Source organism: Crinia signifera, chromosome 5 (genome assembly GCF_055691185.1).
Source record: "Crinia signifera chromosome 5, ASM5569118v1, whole genome shotgun sequence".
Classification (NCBI taxonomy): Eukaryota; Metazoa; Chordata; class Amphibia; order Anura; family Myobatrachidae; genus Crinia; species Crinia signifera.
This window is the reverse complement of record NC_139221.1, coordinates 87,569,670-87,590,220: the sequence shown is the minus strand read 5'-3', so window position 1 is coordinate 87,590,220 and position 20,551 is coordinate 87,569,670. Positions and strand designations below refer to the sequence as shown.

The window sequence follows — 20,551 nt, the reverse complement described above, 5'->3', positions numbered from 1 at the left end:
ATCTTTCATCAGGATACAAAAGAGTATAAAGTAAAACATTTTACCTATATATAATTCTAATATCAAACACCCATGTGAACAACGCAGTGGTCCCGCTGCAGAGGCAGGTACTGTGACGTCACTATGCCTGTGCACTCCATGCACCATGGTAACAAATGGCAACAAAGGTACGGAAGCCTGCAGGTTTCAAAAAGGTATATATAGCACTTCTCCGACATGCTTATTACTGTCATGTGAGATACTATATAATTAAGATAAAAATAGAGTATGGGAAAGGATGGAAAATCTAATGATGGCAATATCAGCAACTATTTATAATACAGTATTTTGGAAAAAAAGGATTGGATTATTGTATGAGCAAGAGATCAGTTTGATATAAATAAGGTCTTGTTATAAAAAAAAAAACAATAAAAGCTGAGTTGCTTATTGAGCCCCCTCAGAGCTAGTGTCCCGAGGCGGTATATAGATCAAGGGTTGATCCATTCAGGTATGCACAGCCGCCAGCACTGTCATTACTGTTATGTTGTTCTATCATTTCGACAGAATAGTAAATAGTTACTAATAAATAGGATTATGTATAGCATGTATTTATATAGCATGTAGTGGGCATTCTCATTTAACGCAGGGTTGCCGACTTTTTAAATCTCCTCAGCAGGTGTTTGGGGGCGGGGCTTGGGTGTGACGTCATTAAGCCTCGCCCCCATGATGGGGAAATTACCCGGTTCTGCCACTTTAGCCCCACCCCCTCCTCGACGATCGGCCAATCCGGTTATTTCAATGCCGTGGTCAGGGGTGAGGTAGCCGGGAACAAGGGGGGAGCGGGGGTCCCCCAGAAACCAGGGAGGGTTGCCCACCTGATTTTCGGGACCCTCCGGGCCATTCCGGGAGGGTAAGCAATGAAACTGATTTATGAGGTGAACAGTGAAAACAGAGGACTTTAAAAATTTAATGTATCATATAATATGTGACAGAACAAATTACAACATTTGTTTTTGCCACACATCAATGTTGGAAATGCCAGTGTGCATGTTAATATCCTATGGACTGAAAACGCCATTCTTGAGGGAATCTTTTCTCTGAGGTGAAATCCTCATTTCCAAACCACTTACATTATTAAGCTTATGACTTAAGCACTTGCCATATTTCATCGTCAAAGTGAATATAATCCAGAGAGTAAATCCTTGGGTTACAATTGATAACCGGCTTTTAGTTATATCTCAGCAATTGGGGAATTTGGATATATCTGCAATTTTCAAAATGGCAAGCTAAACTCGGAGGAGGCATTTGGCCAAGACATTAAATCACTGTGCAATTCTAACGACACAAATTTATCAAACAAACTGACTTCTGCGAACAGATGACATAATGTAATATTTCAGTAACCTCAACTGTGCAATAATTTAAGAAACTTTTTTTTTTGTTTGCACCGTGAGATAATGCAGAGTGATAGAGAATTGATCTACCAATGTGGGCGGTAACAGACGATTGACCTGGACTTTATATAATCCAGTACTGCACAGCAGAATTGCATAAAGTCCTTTTAAGATTGATTTATTTATTGAAAATAGAGTTTCTGGAGTCTTAATATGTTTAAATTATGAGTCTGATTATTGCGACAACTATTGCTGAAACTGTATTTTTTTCTACTAAATTACTTCTCATGTGTTAAGATCTTAGGAGTTAGCACATTGCACAAAAGTGTCTATAAGTCTAATTTGCATGAGAATAACCTCATTCCAGTGCAGCCTTCTCAAATTAGGATAATGTAATGCTTTAAAGCTATACATTCACTTACACAGCAAAACGGACTTAACCCTTCGGATATACAGTACGCGGGATTGTTAGTTGGTAATGTAGCAGATGACATGCTAGTCTATAGCATATTGTAGTGACACTGGAAAAGAAATGAAAAACTTCTTTTTTTTTAAACACAAGATAGAACACTGGGGCAGTCTAAAGAGCTCATGTTTCTGAAACAACATGGAAGATCAGATGCATCGTAAACTGCAAAAGTAATTAAAAATGGGATGTGATAAGCGGGTCAACGCTATTAAAGTCAATAGCTCTACCACTAATGGTCGACAGGCAGTATGTGGACACATGAAAAGGATCAACATAGCTTAAGTTGACATGCTTAAAAGATCAACACAAGCAATAGGTTGACATGAATAATGTATGTCACAAACATGGTTAATTCTGCATCCCTGACTTGTTATGTGTAATCTGCCCTGCGCGTTACCTTCAGTTGCTGTGGTCTTTCATTCAGTGCGAAACTGTGAAATGCTCCAGTGTCTGGTGAACTATAAAGATTCTGATGGGATATGGTCACTATGTCTACAAGCATTAGGTCCACAAGCATTAGGTCGGCACCACTAGGTCGAAATGCATTAAAAGTTGACATGACTGAAGGTCGACATGCAGGAAGGTTGACATGACTGAAGGTCGACATGCAGGAAGGTCGGCATGACTGACGGTTGACATGACTGAAGGTTGACAAGGTAATTAGGTCGACACAAGCATTAGGTTGACATGGGGAAGTTCAACAGTCAAAAGATCGACATGGGATTTTGCACGTTATCTTTGCAACCGCCACGTGCTGACAGGCGGTATTTCATGCCCGACCATCCACAAGGGTGTGGTGGGAGAACAAAATAGTGAGCCATAAGCATAGCGAGCGCAGCGAGCCAATGCGAGGGTATACGGTGCTATGTTTCACTGTCCATGTCGACTGTGTCAGCATTCGGGACAAAAAAACATGAAAAACCTCATGCTGACCTTTTGACTGTCTACCTTCCCCATGTCGACCTAATGACCATGTCGACCTAACCCAGGTCAACCTTTAGTCATGTTGGCCTTCATGCATGTCAACCTAAATGCTGTCTATGCAATGATCCCTAAACCTGCAGACTTCTCTGTCTCTAGACTGCAGCATCTTCCCAAACTGACTACACAGGTGCACAGGGTCCTGATTGCAGCGTGCTCTCGGACCAGTGGTTAACCATTTGTGTGCCTGAGGTTACTGAAGCTCCTGTGTGCAGTCCATGTTTTCCAGCTGAGCTCAACTTCAACACCTAGTCTCAGTCCAGCCTGCCAGGTCCCCTGTAGCCAATCACATAACAGCAAGGGGTTTATAGGAAGTCTACCCCTAGTAGACAACTAGTTACATTGTTAGCGTGACAATTATGTGAACATGAATATGTTGGCTACTGATCTTTGTATATCCTCAGCCAGTAACCAGTTTGGTCTTGCATATTCTTCAGGTGGTAACCAGTCCTGTCCTGCATATTCTTCAGGCGGTAACCAGTCCAGCCTGCATATTCTTCAGGTGGTAACCAGTCCTGTCCTGCATATTCTTCAGGCGGTAACCAGTCCAGCCTGCATATTCTTCAGGTGGTAACCAGTCCTGTCCTGCATATTCTTCAGGAGGTATCCAGTTAGGTCCTGCATATACTTCAGGTGGTAACCAGTCCTGTCCTGCATATTCTTCAGGCGGTAACCAGTCCAGCCTGCATATTCTTCAGGTGGTAACCAGTCCTGTCCTGCATATTCTTCAGGAGGTATCCAGTTAGGTCCTGCATATACTTCAGGTGGTAACCAGTCCTGTCCTGCATATTCTTCAGGTGGTAACCAGTCCTGTCCTGCATATTCTTCAGGAGGTATCCAGTTAGGTCCTGCATATTCTTCAGGAGGTAACCAGTCCGGTCCTGCATATTCTTCAGGTGGTTACCAGTCCTGTCCTGCATATTCTTCAGGTGGTAACCAGTCCTGTCCTGCATATTCTTCCGATGGTAACCAGTCCGGTCCTGCATATTCTTCAGGTGGTAACCAGTCCGGTCCTGCATATTCTTCAGGAGGTATCCAGTTAGGTCCTGCATATTCTTCAGGTGGTTACCAGTCCGGTCCTGCATATTCTTCAGGTGGTTACCAGTCCTGTCCTGCATATTCTTCCGATGGTAACCAGTCCTGTCCTGCATATTCTTCAGGAGGTATCCAGTTCGGTCCTGCATATTCTTTAGCTGGTAACTAGTTCAGTCCTGAAAATTCCTCAGCCAGTAACCAGTCCGGTCCTGCATATTCTTCAGCCAGTAACCAGTCCGGTCTAGCTACATTCTTCAGCCCGTAACCAGTCTGGCCCGCAGCATCTCTCCAGCTGGTAACCAGTCTGGTTCAGTTATAAAAAGTACCTTTATCTGTGATTATGGTGTCACAAACCGCATCATACTGCCAGGCTGTAAAATAGATGTGCTGTCTCTACCTCTTACCAGCCAAGGTAAGAAGCAGCTAGGAGGGGTACCACCAAAGGTTCTTACAGTGCCATGTCTGCGAACAGCTAATGCATTCCACCACTAAAATAATTATGCAATATTCTATGCAAAGCTGTACAGTTAGATACTATAAAATTATAGAAGAAATCTTTTTTTCCAAATACAGATACTGTCACAAAAATAAACTGATATGTAATCCCCCTTTAACTTTTAAGTAGTTTTTGGCTTGCAAATGACATTGTCTGATCTTACACAAACAGAGCACTGCAATCAAATTTCCATGGTGACAAGCCTCTGCTAATACCCAGGCTTTCTCTTTGCCCACAGCATAATTGTACACTACAAGTGAGATATAAACACCTCTATCAACATATGCATTATAATTATTTTTCTTGTTTAGAAAGTCAATACAAAAGAAATATTATGCCTATTTTAGTGCTAGCTTGTGTTATCAGCAGATGTGACAAAGGAAATCGAAGCAGATGGGATGCATCTGTTAATCATAAACATCCTTTCATTAGTGCCATCCTCACATTTATTTGGTGGTATGTTTATTTTTTTAGTGGATAAACTAATGAGAACCTCGGAATTAGATTGCAGTCTGTACCAGTAATTCCATTTCTTAACAATACACTTGTTTATGCTTTGCAAAAGACAAAAAGTCTAGCTTGGAAATTGGAAAGCAGGTACGTTTTTTGCATTAATTGCGGAAGAAACAAAGCTTTATTTACAAGAGGACAAAGCATGCAAGAAATCACTTTTGTGGACATCTACAATCTCGTAAATTTCCCCAATGGTCGTCGATAGTCCGGCATAGTATTATGTGGTCTTTTGTAAATGTGCACGTACTACAACGCTAAATGTGTAAGGAATACTTATTTATTCCTCTAACTCATTACCTCACCATTAACCTAGTACTGCTTGTTCCATATATCATGTAAACAAATCAGCAACCTTAGACGTGATGTGTTTCAAGTGACAGGAATTTTCATGTAAAGGCCCTGCAGCTAATCTTGTTGTTATAAATGGAAATATCCTTTATTTAGAATATGGTTACATTACGTATAATGTTCTTGTAGATATATGTTTAGATTTTATGACCAAGGATGTACAGTATATATCTTTTCACGCAGTTGAACTGACATATGTACAAATTTGTACCAGCTAAACCTCTGATAAAAAGGTTACGGCAGTTGAAATCAATAATGCTGGCTTTGCTTGTCATTACATTAATCAAGGTTCATTTAGGTTGAATTTGACAGTTTTGTAAGACGCATCTGTTAGTCTTCTGGATTTTGGGATACTAAAGTTTAATGGTTTATCCAGTTTCCAGTGCTGCTTTAAGGTGGGTCCAGGGCAAAGATGACATTAGTGGGCTAAGAAACTAAGCAGATTAGCATTTAGGTTTAGGTTCTCTATAATTAAATTGTTTGGGTCATTTCTAATTTATGTCTAATGTTCCATTTTTGTAAGGACAATGTTTCATTGATTTTAGTATTTTTTTTATCTTCGTTAAGTTAAACCGATAATCATTGTAGGAAAACATCTCTAAGAGGATATTCCTGATGTAAATAAAATGTTGTCACAAAATATCACGTGTTCACCTTTCTGATATTGTGCTTCTGAACTGTAAGGGGCTGGCGCAGAGGTGAATACAAGTCAGTTATAGCATAGTGGATATTGACCCTCATTCTGATTGGTTTGCCCTGTTGGACTGATGTAGAAGATCTGCGCTTAAGCAAATATGCGTATTTGCAGGTCTTCTCTGCGGGGGCGGAATATGCGAATAGCGGGGGGGTGAACGGCGGGTGGTGCTACAAGGCTAGCAAAGCAGCAAAATAACGCTGTTGTGTGAGCCAACCAGAATGAGGGCCATTGTGTACTTTTGCTCTGGACATGTTCCCAAACCAAGGGTTTTTAACTGCTGGCAATGCCGAGTCATGTGCAATTCAGTCCATATACATGTACAGTGTGACTGAAGGAGCCTAACTGCACCGTGCTTGAGCATGGTCACGTAAGCAATGGTGACTAGGGAGTGCCAATAGAACTCCAGGATACTGTATGCAGTGCTTGGAAAGAGTAAGAACATCTGTTTTTCAGAACCAAATGATTTCATACTTACAGTGCAAATGCAGACAGATGATGAAGGCAGGTATAAAACCAAGCACACAGATGGGGAGACACGCCCACAGAGATGCATACAAACATTTAGTAGAAGCAATGTAAATTGACTGCAACAGATACTGATTTATTGTTCCACAGCTGTATTTTTATTTGACAAAATTAATAGCATGGAATTGGCTAACTATTTACCTGTAACCAAAGTCTGTCACTTGCCGTCGTCTTTCCATTAGCCAAGCATGTAAACGTGGCAAACTGCCCTGCATTGACATCCTCATTTTTAAGCCGTATAAAATGAGGTGTTTTAGCTGAAACAGAAAACAAAACCATTCAGAGTCATCAGCAAAAACAACATTAAGATGCTGCAAAAGAGCAACATGCCCCTCCAAAAACATGGCCGTATTGTTACTGCACTGACTGAGCCAAATAAATCACTGATGGGTAGATGTATGAAGCAGTGATAATGGAGAAGTGATAAAGTGCCTGGTACATTATCACAGGCCAATCAGCTCCTAACTGTCCCTTTTAAAACCCAACCTGTAACTTAACAGTCAAGAGCTGATTGGCCGGTGATAAAGTACCTAGCATTTTATCACTTCTCCTCCCTTGTCACATCTACCCCTGAATTAGGCATTTGTTGACAGAATATTTCCTAGAATATGGCAGCACATTGGTAATACATGTGTGTGCAAAAGGAGCACCTGGTAAAAATACAAATTTCCCTGAATCACAACCTCTGCAGTGTAAAAGCTCAAACAAAACATATCCCTGTACATGCCAATACACAATACCTATTGTTTGCTGGATTTAACTAATTAAATTGGGTACCCGTCACTGTGGGTGGGAGTGTGTGAGTGTGTGTGGAGGCGAGAGGCACTGAAGAACAATTGTCACTGGGCAAGGGGGGGGGGGGGGTATTGCCATTGGTAGCCATGCAGGATAAACACACAACAGGTTTTTTTTTCTCCAATAAAATATTTAATTTATTTTTGAAAGTTTTTTTAGCTCGAGTTAAACAATTTTCAAGGGTCATTTGGTAAAATATTGTCAGATGCTTAAGGAGGCTTCCCTAGGTGTTTGCACCTTTGATAGATAGGGCTTTTTATAATATAAAAAATACATGTAGAGCCCTAAAGGGAGCTTTGGAATTGAACAGAGTTGCCCAAGCATTTGCAAACAATTTTAATACTGATATACAGTAGGAATAATCTTCATACAGTACATATTACTTGTATATGAAAAGGCATGCTTTGGTAATAGCACTTATTAAATACATAAGCACTGTAGTCATGATAGCTTTAAAATCATATAATTAGAGATGTATGTAAATACAGATAGGAACAGCTATTTGCAGTTAATGATTATATATTAAAATTATTAATGGTGATATAATTTTCTTTTCAAATCATTATAACTCACTGAAAAGGTAGTTATTCTTTACATACTTAAAATAACATATACTAAGACACAAACAGACTACTGTGGCAATGTTTTGGCCTAAGGTTGCATAATAATTATTTCACTCATCTTTGAATTAATGCGGAACAATGGGATGTGTCATAGTAATACTTAATTAGGAGCATTTGTTTGTGGATAGATTTACTGGTGTCTGTTCAAATTTGCATTCATAATCGCAAAGAAGTTGCCAAAGAAGCAAGTCAGGCCAAGGAACAAATACAGCAAGTTTAACAGAGCAAAATGTGTCTTCTTTTTACAATAGCGTTTATTTACAGAACCTAATTCAGAAGCCATAAAACGGGCTTATTGCCCTTGAATAGCAAGTTGGAGGCATTTATATTTTGATGATTCATTTATACAGATCTGCTCTGGAGATACTTACTTTGTGTAGCTTTTACGTGTATGAACTAGGAACCTAATCAGTGATGGATGGATGGATCAAGACTGTTCTTTTAGGAAGGGCAAATATAGACACATATACAATTATATTGAAAGCCCCATCCCCCACAGTTACATGAATAGCACCTGCCCCCCACACTTATGATCTTCCATCCACTAAAACTGTATATTTTGCAGGAGAGAAATGGGTTGGCATATACAGCAGAGGAGAGGGGAGCAATGGATCACTAAGAGTGGTGTCTATAAGGTGGCACATCCTGTGGGAAGGGGCCAGCCAATGGTAAGCATTCTGCATCTCGTAACTCCCCGAAGTGCATGCCAAAATAAATAGTAGGCTGGCCTGCCACCAGGTGGATTCTTGGGGTTCTATGGATGTAATACAGTTGGCCTTTTGGATCTATCCATGGACACCAGCTCATAGATGGTATCCCTTCTCCTCTAGCTTGCCCTTTTTTATTTTTTTAGTTTCACAAAACTTGTGTTATCAGTTGCTGATAAGTTTCTATCTGCCTCTTGCCAGAGGGCATGGTCATAACATATATACCACTCAGATTCATGAGGCTTTGCTGGTACTATAGGTCAGCTCACTGTACAATTAAACTATAAACCTGCCCTGTCTTTCTCGATATTGAGTTTGTACATTACTCCTGTGTCCTACTCCTGAGCTCTGGCTTGTTCCTGGATAACAACGATCCTTTTTTCCTTGATACTGTGTCTGTTGTCTGGTATCAGCAAGCTCTGGTCAAGACTGCACAGACATTATACTTCATGCTTCAGTATAGCCAGGGCCAATTATCAGAGCCACAGAAGGTAAGCATTCTTGACCTTCTCTCACACTGTTTTATTTGTCCGCAAAACCTTCAGTAGCAAGTGGGATTTATTTATGTCTTTGTTACTAAAGGGTCTTTATACAATGACATATAATGTACCTATTTCCCTAATTGCAATAATACTTTGTGATACAGAGGCTGCTGCAGCTTCTCCTATTCCAGTATATTCAGCCTACTTTATATTGAAGTCTGAATGTTCATAAAATATCAAAACTTACTGCAAGGATGTCCTAGGACCTTCACCTCATCGATTGCTAGGTATCCATGTTGTTCTGATGTGATCACTTCAAAGTACACCTGTAAAATAAAAATCAAGTTAAGATAACAACGTCTTAATTAAAATGTACTGAACATATCATCATATATACATATTTATATATATATAAATTATATATATAATTAAACTAATAACATGGAGGGGTAGATGTACTGTGTGTAGCAGTATTAAGGGAGAAGTGAGCCACATAAGAAGAGCCCATGGCAGCCAATCAGCTGCTCTGTATAATTTTATATTATGCAAATTATAGATGCTACTTCAGTGCTGATTGGTTGCCATGGGTCACTTCTCCTCTAGCTGACTTTTCCTCCCTTATAATCTAGATACCCCTAACTTCCTTAGATAATACATGTGTACTACAATAATACATGCATGCAGATTTTAGCTGTATTTCTGAAACCGATGTGTCTATACATTCCTGCAACGTTTGTATCAGTGTCCTGCAAGTCTCACACACTTTGTAAGACATGATACAGATGTGACAAGTCATGGTATCAACATTGCTTAAAATTGGCAGTTACAGTACATGTACACGGCGTTGACATTCATTTGGTGCTTTGAATGAAATTCATAGGAAATCAGCTTATTGTTTTACTCCAAACTGGAGACAGCACTGAAGCATATTGTGCACAAAGAGTAAAATAATACTTCATATTCTCATTAATATTGGTTCTATTCCAAGGTCGCTCTTGGCATCAGACATCCCAAACATTCCACTTCTTTCAATAATGATCACTTCCCCTGTCAGTAAGTGGGATATTTATCAAAGCTTGGGCAGAGACTCCTAACTGTAATGTTCAAAATGACAATCTTAGATTTGCAGCCTGTTTTGCCTGAAGAGACAAAATGGGAGTGGGCAAGTATTATGTATCCTGCCCTCTGTGGATTCATGCTCAGCTTCACATCTCGGGAGCGCTGCTCCTGTTGGTACTGGTGGGTTGGTGTACAGATATGTGAAGGGATGACGAATGACGATGACCACAATAACACTATCTAATTCATATGTCTTAAGGGCATCAGCCCAACCTCCCCGCAAGAACACACTTTTTTACCCAAGTCCATTATAATCTGCACACAACTCTCCTAAATACTCACCTGAAAGAGGTGTAACAGTGAACCAATAAGAACAATCTGCCTATTTCTTAACCTGCAAAAAATAAGCTGTCTTCTTCCCTACATTGATTGGAAACATCACCTCTGGCCTCAGCTCTTATTCACTAATAATATTGCAGATGTACATGTAATTACATGTCAATACTACAATGCAGATGACGGACAATTAGCCACATTCCTGTCCTAATGTGTGGTGCACGTATGCATATCTCCATACCAATGTCATAACTACACACATCTCTCAGAGCGAAAGGTCTCACTGTTTGAGACCCTACATGCCTGTACTGTGCTCAGTCTCTGATATGTGAGGTATGATGAGAACAAGAAAGAAGGGAAATATTTATATTCAGGATGGCTGCGCGTGACCCACATCAGGGCCAAAAGGAGCTCATTGGTAGCCTGTCCTCCACCACTGTCCTTCAACAAGAAGTTGAAGAAGAACATTACTGTATACGGTAGTCACAACTGTCTACTGACTGCTTTGCTTGAAAGGACACTATTAATAAGATTGTCTTATTTCATGTATAGCACACACAGACCATGGGTGGTCTGCCATAAAACATTTTAGAGTTGCTCTGCAACATTTGCTTCCTAAGTAGGGACTGTCCTAGTTAACTATCGAAGCAGTGACGAAAATCACTTGCCACAATAGTGGTCTTCAGAGCAACCCAGTGACAGTCTAATGGATGGTAAGCTAGCAGACTATATAAAAGCTTTCTGCTCTGTTTGCCTTTAAATAAAGATAAAAAATTACAAGGAAAAAAAAAACCTCTCATTGTGTTTGCCAAGTATCCTCTAATTAAATCCCAGGGAGAAAATAATGGTGTCTAGAGCTGTAAATGGTCTGTAGCTGTAAGAGAAGCTGTTTGTAGAGATGCATTAATATCATGAATGTACTGTTGTGAGTGAAATGAAAATCTCCCAGTGCTTAAGGCTCTTTTGCTCAATCAGCCGGTTTATCAGTTTATCAATATCTGGAATATTTAATGATCCATCTGTCCCACATAAAACAAATCACTGGCAGACATGTGGATATGAATGTCACTGCTACATAAAAGGGAGGTGCAGCTGGGAAGGTATCGCCTATCATGATGGAGATCAATATTATAGATCTGCCTGGCTGGATTCTGGTTTCGGGTCTTGTTGTTCTACTGAGTTGATCTTGGCAGTAGGTGGTGCAGTGTAAGCTGGGTGTACGTTCTGGAGTTGATATAATCAATGTTACATGAAGAAATCAGAGATATTAGCACTCTTAATCAATCTTCTCTTTATGACAGTTTTAATAATTGAAGTACCTGGCTAATAAATTCCTCTTCCATTTAATTAACCTGCAAACTGAGATTATGCAAGCATAAGGAAAATAAGGCATTTAATAGAACTTAAATATGTCTGCACAATATATGGTTATTCGGATATCAGAGTCTATCTAGAAATAGGTAAATAATTAATTTAGTAGGTTTCAGGGGCAAAAGCTATAACTATTTTTTATTTAAAAAATGATTGCATTTCTGATATTCATTTCTGCATTTCACCTTAACCACATGCTTTTCATCTATGGAGCGAGACATTTCCTAAGGTCAACTTCTCCGTTCAATTTCAGTTGGTGTAAACCTGCAGTGATTTTTATTAAGTTCCTACCAGGCACAATGTGGTTTATATGTATGAGGTTTGCATTCTGTTTTTTTTTGGAGAGAAAAGTATCTATAAATTTACAAGACCCTGGAAACACCTATATCTTCGCTTGTAATAAGCACATATAGGGTTTTATCTACTAAGATGGGAGTTGTATTGAAGATGGGATGTTGCTTTGGGCAACCAATCAGATTCTATTATCTTCTATAATATGTAAAATAAATAAGAAGTAGAGTCTGATTGGTTGCCCATTACAACATCTCATCTTCAATAGAACTCGCATCTTATTAAAATAAACCCCCAAAAGGGGACCAAATTAAGCCATGACCCAAAAGTATACCATATCTACACATTAACCGTGTTGCCCCTATTAGTCATGCCAAATGTCTTTTGAATTCCAGACCAGACATTATCTCTACATTACAATGGTTGTAAAGACCTGGTGGACAGCTTAGTAGGCTCCATATAAACATGAGCATTTTATATTTTATTTTACAATACTGTATTGTTATAAAACATATACACCTCACCTGATCAATTATCAGATCTTGGTGCAGCTTTCACCTATAGCAACTCCTTTTCTAAAGGAACAATATAGAAGTCTCAGTACTTGGTTTTCCTGCTGATACTGTACCTGCAATACCTCTCTACTTGAAGAAGGATCTCTATTCTCTCCCTCTCTACATACTGTAAATGCTGAGCTGAGCTCTGGAGGAGAGGAAGGTTGGTGGCGGCTAGGCTATGGACAGAGATAGGGTAAATCGATAAAGAAGCATAATAGATGGACAAAGGAGAGGAAATGGTCTGCTAACTCTGGAAGATGCAATATGTTCTGCCTAATTATCATGTAGCACAGAGGCATATCAACTTAGAAACAGTTCATGTGATTGGGATGTGGTCAGCATCCTAACGGTCAGGAGTTCAGTGTATGGACGCTAGTATCATGACTGCCATCAGAACACTGGCGCCCGACATTTGGAAATATCATGATGCAGACAGTGGGATTAGGTTTATATACTAGTGGGGGACTTAGGGTTAGGCGGGGGGGGGGGGGTTGGACTTAGGCTGCAGGGAGGTGGGATAGGCACTTAAAAGGAAAGTTAGGGTTAGTCTGCAGGGCTGGGAGGTAGGGTTAAGGCAGCGGGGTATGAGGGTCAGGGTTAGGCAAGGCAGAGAGGGTTAGGCTCAGGCTGCCACCCAATGTGGTGTGCTGCTGTCTGAGGGTTGGACGATGGGACAGTTGTGTCGTCCCGTCCCCCCCCACAAGAAAAAGGGACAGTTGCATTACTGTATTTATTTAGGATATTTTACATTAATCTTGTCTTATGCCCTGTAAAGTTTAATTTGTGACCAACATCAAATGTAATTAAACATTTTTAAAAAGAAAAGTGTGTTTATATTAAGTTGGGGATATTGCATTGTTAGACAATAGGGAATAATGTATTCTGCATCAGTCATGTGCAATACAATGGAATCTAGTAAACAGTTCTATGCAAAACAGTACATTAAATTGATGCTGCTTGGTAGCGTCTGCAATCTCCCCAGCTTTGATTCCATTTTCAGTACTTACACATTTAAGGAACCACGAAAGAAAAATGACAGTCATTAGTGTTGCATTCTATTGCACTTATTCTAAAACAACATTGACACATCCAATATGTCTCTAGCGAGAAAATGTGTGACTTAAAACAGTGCTATGTTTTCCATCATTTATGGTCCGTGACTTTTCTACCTTGAGAAATGATATTTTCATTTTATCCCTCATCACTATGCATTTACTTCTATCAGATATGACTTCACTTGGTGCAGGAATGCAAAAACTTTGTATTGATTGCACTTTACTAAAATTATTTTTTTCTCCAGAGAGATGGAATTATCAAATCAAGGAATGTGCAGCGTTCAGTTCTGTTGGAACCTCCACAGAGATCAGATCCTATTTTATAAATAATTCATTTAATTGAATGTTGTTCAACTTCCCATGTTTTGCCAACAATTCAAAGGTAATAATTGGTCTCCTAACAAAGTATACCCATTGTAACGGAACAGTAATTTCTCTGTAGTAAGATCAGTGACATTCTTTTATTATGGTTCAATAGCATTATGGATCCTGATCTATCACTAGGACAGAGAAACTCTGTATACCTGTAGTTTCAACAATGCTTGTTATATGCTTTACTACTTAAAAGCAAATCAAAATAATGGCTTAGTCCCTATCTGCTCCTACTGTACATCCAATATTGCAGCACTTGCATCAAACAGACCCTCTTGCCGCGCTAGGTCCTGTGAGACTATAGGACACACCATGCAACTATGCTGACTGATTTCAATATATGACACTTGCATATTTAAGTGCAACTGACTCTGGATACAAAGTGCTACAATTTAGCCGCTGCAGCTTTTTTTCAAAACTAGTTTCATTGTGCTCCATATAGGGACTCGGTCGCACACATTGTAAGAGCGTTGCATATCAAATTAATTAGCACTGTCTCCTGGCATCTTAGTCACATCAGAAAAAAAAGCCACCCTACAGTAGCAGTTACCTGGCGGCTCATTTAAGCCAAACATCTCACTCTGCATGACGTACTGAGGATAGATGTACAGGAACACATCTGTAACTACTCTGGGTCCCTGTGGCAGAGAGCGAGAATGCCACATGTAAAGAAGAAACTAGCCACTCAGTACCTAAACATTACCTACAGTACCTGTCAAACTCACTCTATACACTGAACTGCTGTTCCTCTATATACAGTACATCCTGTGTTCTGTACATTCCTGTGGGTACTAATGAAAGCTGCAACATTTTAAAACTGAACTAACTTACTACAGGCCACGCTTAAAGAACCATATATGGCCCCACAAAACCATACCACAAGTAGATTTCTACCACAGACCACTAGGGCTGAAAGATTGCTGCTGTGCAAATAGGGAAAGAGATTATGCGCAAAGTGAATCCAACCTCAGAGTGACGGGAAGTCTTGTCAATGCAATTGGGAGCTGTGTTAACCACTTTCCCCCTATCAACTACACCCTCCACTCCCCAGTCAAGCTGTGTGTACAACCAGGACAGGTTGCTTCTGCAGGCATGGATAACTCTCTCCATTCCTTGCTGAGGTTTATCAAACAGATGTGTTTCAAGAATATGGTGTTCTCACTTAAGGAGCACATGTAGACTTTAAATATTGGTTTTGTTTGTCTAAAGGTGGCATTTTACAGTGCTATGTACTCTGCTATCAATATAAATCTGAAAAAATGGAAAAACATTTTATATCAGGAATAAGCAACTGTATATCATGTTTCTCCCTTCTTGCTTTACCTCCTAAACTCAAAAAGGAGGACATTCTGGCCCGCTCAACCCATTCCAGAACCCTAGTGAGTGAGGCTCATCACAGTTACTCCCGCTCAGTGTTGAATAACGGTAATAATCCCGAAGTACCTCTTTATCTCCAGACAAATTATCAACCTCACCTTAGCAAACTAACTTCAAAAAAGGAAGGAAAGGAAAGCCGCCAACATTTTAATGCCCATCTATTGTTGTTATTGTTTGTATGTGTTGTAAAATGGGGGTAACACTGCAAGATTTTATTTTGGCTTGTAATATTCATAGTCTGGCATTCCAAGAGAAAACACACTGCCTAAATATATCTATATAATTAGGGTTTATTTCCACTCTAACTTAAGTGAATGCTACATAAAAAAAACAGTTATGATTGCACTTATTCTAACATTGGCAATGGAGGTTGCGGTTTTGATACAGCATACAGCCTATCAATACAAAAGGAACTAGGGAAATCCCTGGGGCACAAGGCATCATTTTTATTGACTCAAATGACTGCTTCCACTGAGATCAGTTCTGAGTTAAACATAGTCACAGACACAATCAAACCTACAGTACTTGCTACTTTGGACACATTGACCAGCTCATGCCCACTCCATGTTTTCTTATTCAGATGCATATACAGTCAGTTCTAAATCGGGAGATGAATCTGACTCATTGTACATGATGGTTACTCTTTAAATGTGATTCTAAAATGTATGGCCTCAGTGAAGAGTTGAACACAAGTCTGTTTATGAAGCATATAGTGTGTTTTTGCCCTGCATGTGCTCCATGTTTCCTAAGACCTGGGCATGTACCCTACCCAAATTGCAGGGCAACTAGCATTGCACCACTTTTCAGGAGCTCAGTACAACTATAGTAGATTCTGACACAGAGTCTCCTGAGGAAATATGCCAGTGAGAGGGGGGATGGATATGCATATTGGCCCTTCCTCCTCTTGATCCACCCTTAGGTACGGATATGGGCATTCCAGCCACACAAGCAATTCTCCATACAGGTGAAAAAAAAGCTTCTAGTTTTATGGAACAATGCAAGAATTTTGGCCAACTTTTGGTCAACTCGGTATCAGCTGCCATCTCAAGAGGAAACGCCTACTATAGTTGTATTCTTAAGGGAGAGCATAAAATAAATAAAAAAAGAATATGTTTAATATAACATTCTGTGTGTGCTCACGAAATGGATATTACATTGCTGTTTTCCAAGAGAAATTCCAAACCACATGACTGTAGGCAAGTCTCATAATTACAGGGTGAAAGTGGTACTTAACGTTCCCAGAATTTGGTTAGGCTGAGCGCCTCTCTGAAAGGCTGTACATGAGCTTATTCATCAGATGTGTGACAAACAGGAAGCAGTGAATCAACGGACCACAGCCATGATCCACCCTGCATCACTGAAGAACGAAATTAGCTTTTCACCCTTGCTAGGTTCCCCAGCTGTGCATAGTGGACATGTTAAACGTTATGATAACCTATCTGCACAGGAGAGTAGAAACAACATGCCACTTTCCAAGGCTAATGGAAATATTGTATTCTCTCTACATGAAGCCATACATCCCTGTCCAATGAAAAAATACTTGCAGCAAAGAATGGAGTTATTCAAGAATGAAAATATATACTGTAGGTCTGTGCATTACCTATAACAGCTGTTGTGTCAGCTACAGTATCTAGATGTAGTGGAATGCTTTGAGGTCAGGAAAGAAAACATTTATGTCAGTGTTAATGGCATTTGTATTTTGGGTAACCCTACATCTATATAAAGAATGTAGTCTTGCCTCTCCTAATACTGCCCTGGCATTCCCCATCTCACTACCTTGTCTTCAGACGTACAGCTGTCAACACTATGTAATGGCAATTCACTTTTCAATTAAGTTCTTCAAAATGTCATGGAACACAATTCTGAAGATACATTTAGTGCATGTCAGTGCCAGTTATTAATTAGATGGTGGGGGTATACATCAGAATAGGGCCTAAGACTGCCAAGGTCCCTATCTATGCATACTGGCCTCATTTTATGTTTGGACACAAAATTATTTATGTGCCACCGCAACCACATTGGTAATTGGTATATTTAGTGCTGTGGTTCTTCAAAACGTATGTGGTGAGCTTTACCTGTTCCTAATCAGTGGCCACTCAGCTAAAAACTAAAGGCCCCATACAATACTATGACATCTTTGAGGGGAGAAAGCGCACCTGGCAGCTTCCAGGGCAGCCGGATCACACAAGATACAATGTATTTGGTCCTTTTGTTTACGATGTATGCTATGCAACCCCAGCAAGTGCTGCTGGAGACTGTTCACTACGACAGCAATTGCCATCTATGTGCTCCGATCCGATGTGCACTGGTCCACATATTTAATCAGATCTAAAACCATGTGATTTGCCACTTTTTACCTGATTTCTCAGCCTGATGCATTGGAATTGGGTGAAATCGACCAAAATATCATAACTGTATGGCCACCTTTATACTGCATACAAACTCAATCGCTTCTTGCCTATCTTGCATGATACTGATATTGTAGTATGTACCTATGATCTTGCCTAACTACTTCCACTGTTGTTACCTGTGTACTGATCCCCTTATCCTTGTCTGACCACAAAGCACACTTAAGTAGTATTTTCTCCCATATTTGCTAACATTTGTAAACCATTTGTAGACATTTTGTGCAGTCTATGTAGATATCCGAGGACTACAATCAACATCCTGTTATTTTTTATTATTATGATATTTATATGCAATTTAATTTCTTGTATTTAATAAATATAGAATTATACATTTGAAAAAAATAAAATTTTCCGGTAAAAGTTTCATTCAATATTCAAAATAGGAGAAAATTCTAGTGTGCAATACAGAAAGCAGGGGCATTACTATTATACCCACTTGGAAAGTTTTACAAGTGTTTAGCTTACTAGGAGACCACATCTATTTTTGCTTTAAAGTGTCATAATGATCCCTAAGGGATTTATGAATCAAGCAGTGAAAATAAAGGAGAAGTGGACTAGTAACGAAGCTGCCACTAGCAATTTAGAGATTTCATTTATCAAGTGCATTCTATAAAATGTTAGGTAGAAGCTGATTGGTTGGGCAACTTTTCCACCCTTTTCTCTACTTGTTACATCAACCTCTAAAGCTGGATATACACCGACTACTTTTGTTTGTTTGAGAAAAAACAGAAGGATGGGGGGGTGCATACACCCGATATGTCTGTGAACTAGATTGTTTACAGACATACTCTTGCAGCAGAGCCATAGGCATGTGTGTATGGGCAACCTGACGACTTCCCGTACACTGGCTGACACTGACATCACAACTATGACACTGACATCACAACTAGGCAGTCATTCAAATGCCTATCCACTTGTGATGTCTGGACCGACATATCGAGCGACAGATTTAATATATGTTTACTATAGCTCACCTAATAAGCCACACGGTTGGCTTGAGGGACAGGCGGTGGCTTTATCTTTCTGATGTGTACCCAGCATAAGTGATGAAACAAGCTCAGATTGAAAGTACATGATCATCATGCACATAGCAATCTTATATTTACAGTAACAAATATTTACCATATACTCAGTGATATTTACATGATTCATCATCAACACCTGTGGTGTAAACATATGAAACACACTAATCAAAACACTCACATTTGATTATGATATGTGTAATTGTTTATGTGAAAATTGATGGTGATGCTAGTCTCGATCTCTCTATGAAAAGCGTTTAAAAAATTACATTTGATGGTCAAAATAAAAGTTGTAATTAATTAGTTATCAATCTGGTCTTTAATCACAGGATGATTTCCATTTTAAATTGCTGCAAATTATAATTATCTTGTAATCTGTGTTTTTTTTTTTTTTTTTTAAATGGCCTGCTATTCTGTGACATGCAGGAGAAAACTGCATAATTCATTCTGCAGTGATTACTGTGATAGGGACAAGCATATAAAGTTCACACATCCTTCTTTTTAATTATATGTTCTAGATCATTTAAATTTAAACTACTGTATGTTCATCAACTCCCACTCTTTGTGAATATTTATTGTACGCAGTCCTTGCTGAAAACTACCATGATAAACTTTCTTAAAGTAACAGCAGTATCTACCTAGTGTCATACTAGTGATAATATAATATTATGGGAGACATTCTATGGGATGAGATTTATAGACTTTTGCGATTTTTTTCGCAAAAACGTCCGAAATCGCATTTTTTTCCATTTTCGCATATTTAATGAGCTGCGAAAATGTGAAAAAAGTGCGATTTTTGCCAACAAGTTGGACACACTGGAAATGCGATGGCTGCTTTTCGCAGCACATCGTATCCAGATGTTTTCACATGAAAAAGTATACAAATCGCATATTTAATGGTATGCGATTTGTATAAAGTGGGTCTATAACTCGCCCAAAAATCAGACCAGGTTCTGATGGGCGAATTAGCCTGAACCCTGCACAGATCGCAATGTTCTGTGCAGGGTTCTGGTGTAAAAAAAAAAATTAAACAGTTAAAAAAAAAAAAAAATGAGCGCGGGGTCCCCCGCCCGAGCATAACCAGCCCCGGGCTCATTGAGTCGGTGCTGGTGACATAAAATCAGGGTCCCCGACAAATAGGGGTCCCCTTGATTTAATGAAACCAGCACCAGGCTCCAGGTCCGGCGCTGGTTCCCAAAATACGGGGGACAAAATGACTAGGGGTCCCCCGTATTTTAAGAACCAGCACCAGACCCAACCAGCCAGCAGGGTAATGACACAGCCGGGGGACACTTATTATATAAGGTCCCGCGGCCAAAGCATTAACCCCCTGGCTGGTCAGCATGGGCAGGGGTCCTGGGGAAGTGAGGACCCCCCCAAAGACGGGGTCCCCCCCCTCCAGGACTTACCAGCCCATGCTGAAAGTCCGGGGCTGTCCCCGATGCCCCTGGGCGGTGGGCATCGGGCTGATGGAAAGTGTAAAAAAAATAATATAAACTATTGTTTTCTACTGTAGAACTATGAGTCCCAGCAAGCCTACCCCGCATGCTGGGACTTGGAGAACCACAAGTCCCAGCATGCGGGGCATTAAAGGGCCCTCTGGCACTTGTAGTTCTACAGTACAAAAAATAGTTAAATAAAACACACTGACACCCTGAA

General features: G+C 39.8%; 1 protein-coding gene across 10 annotated transcripts in view; it reads right to left on the bottom strand.

Moving 5' to 3' along the window:
• PTPRM (protein tyrosine phosphatase receptor type M) overlaps positions 1-20,551 on the bottom strand; it is a 647,098-nt gene that overhangs the window by 403,684 nt on the left and 222,863 nt on the right. For all 10 annotated transcript variants that reach the window (XM_083187611.1, XM_083187612.1, XM_083187613.1 and 7 more), the window contains exons 4-5: positions 9,292-9,370; positions 6,579-6,694 (exon numbers count right to left, since the gene is read on the bottom strand). In XM_083187611.1, coding sequence (XP_083043737.1) covers positions 6,579-6,694; positions 9,292-9,370 — 195 coding nt within the window. The remainder of the gene's footprint in view (positions 1-6,578; positions 6,695-9,291; positions 9,371-20,551) is intronic.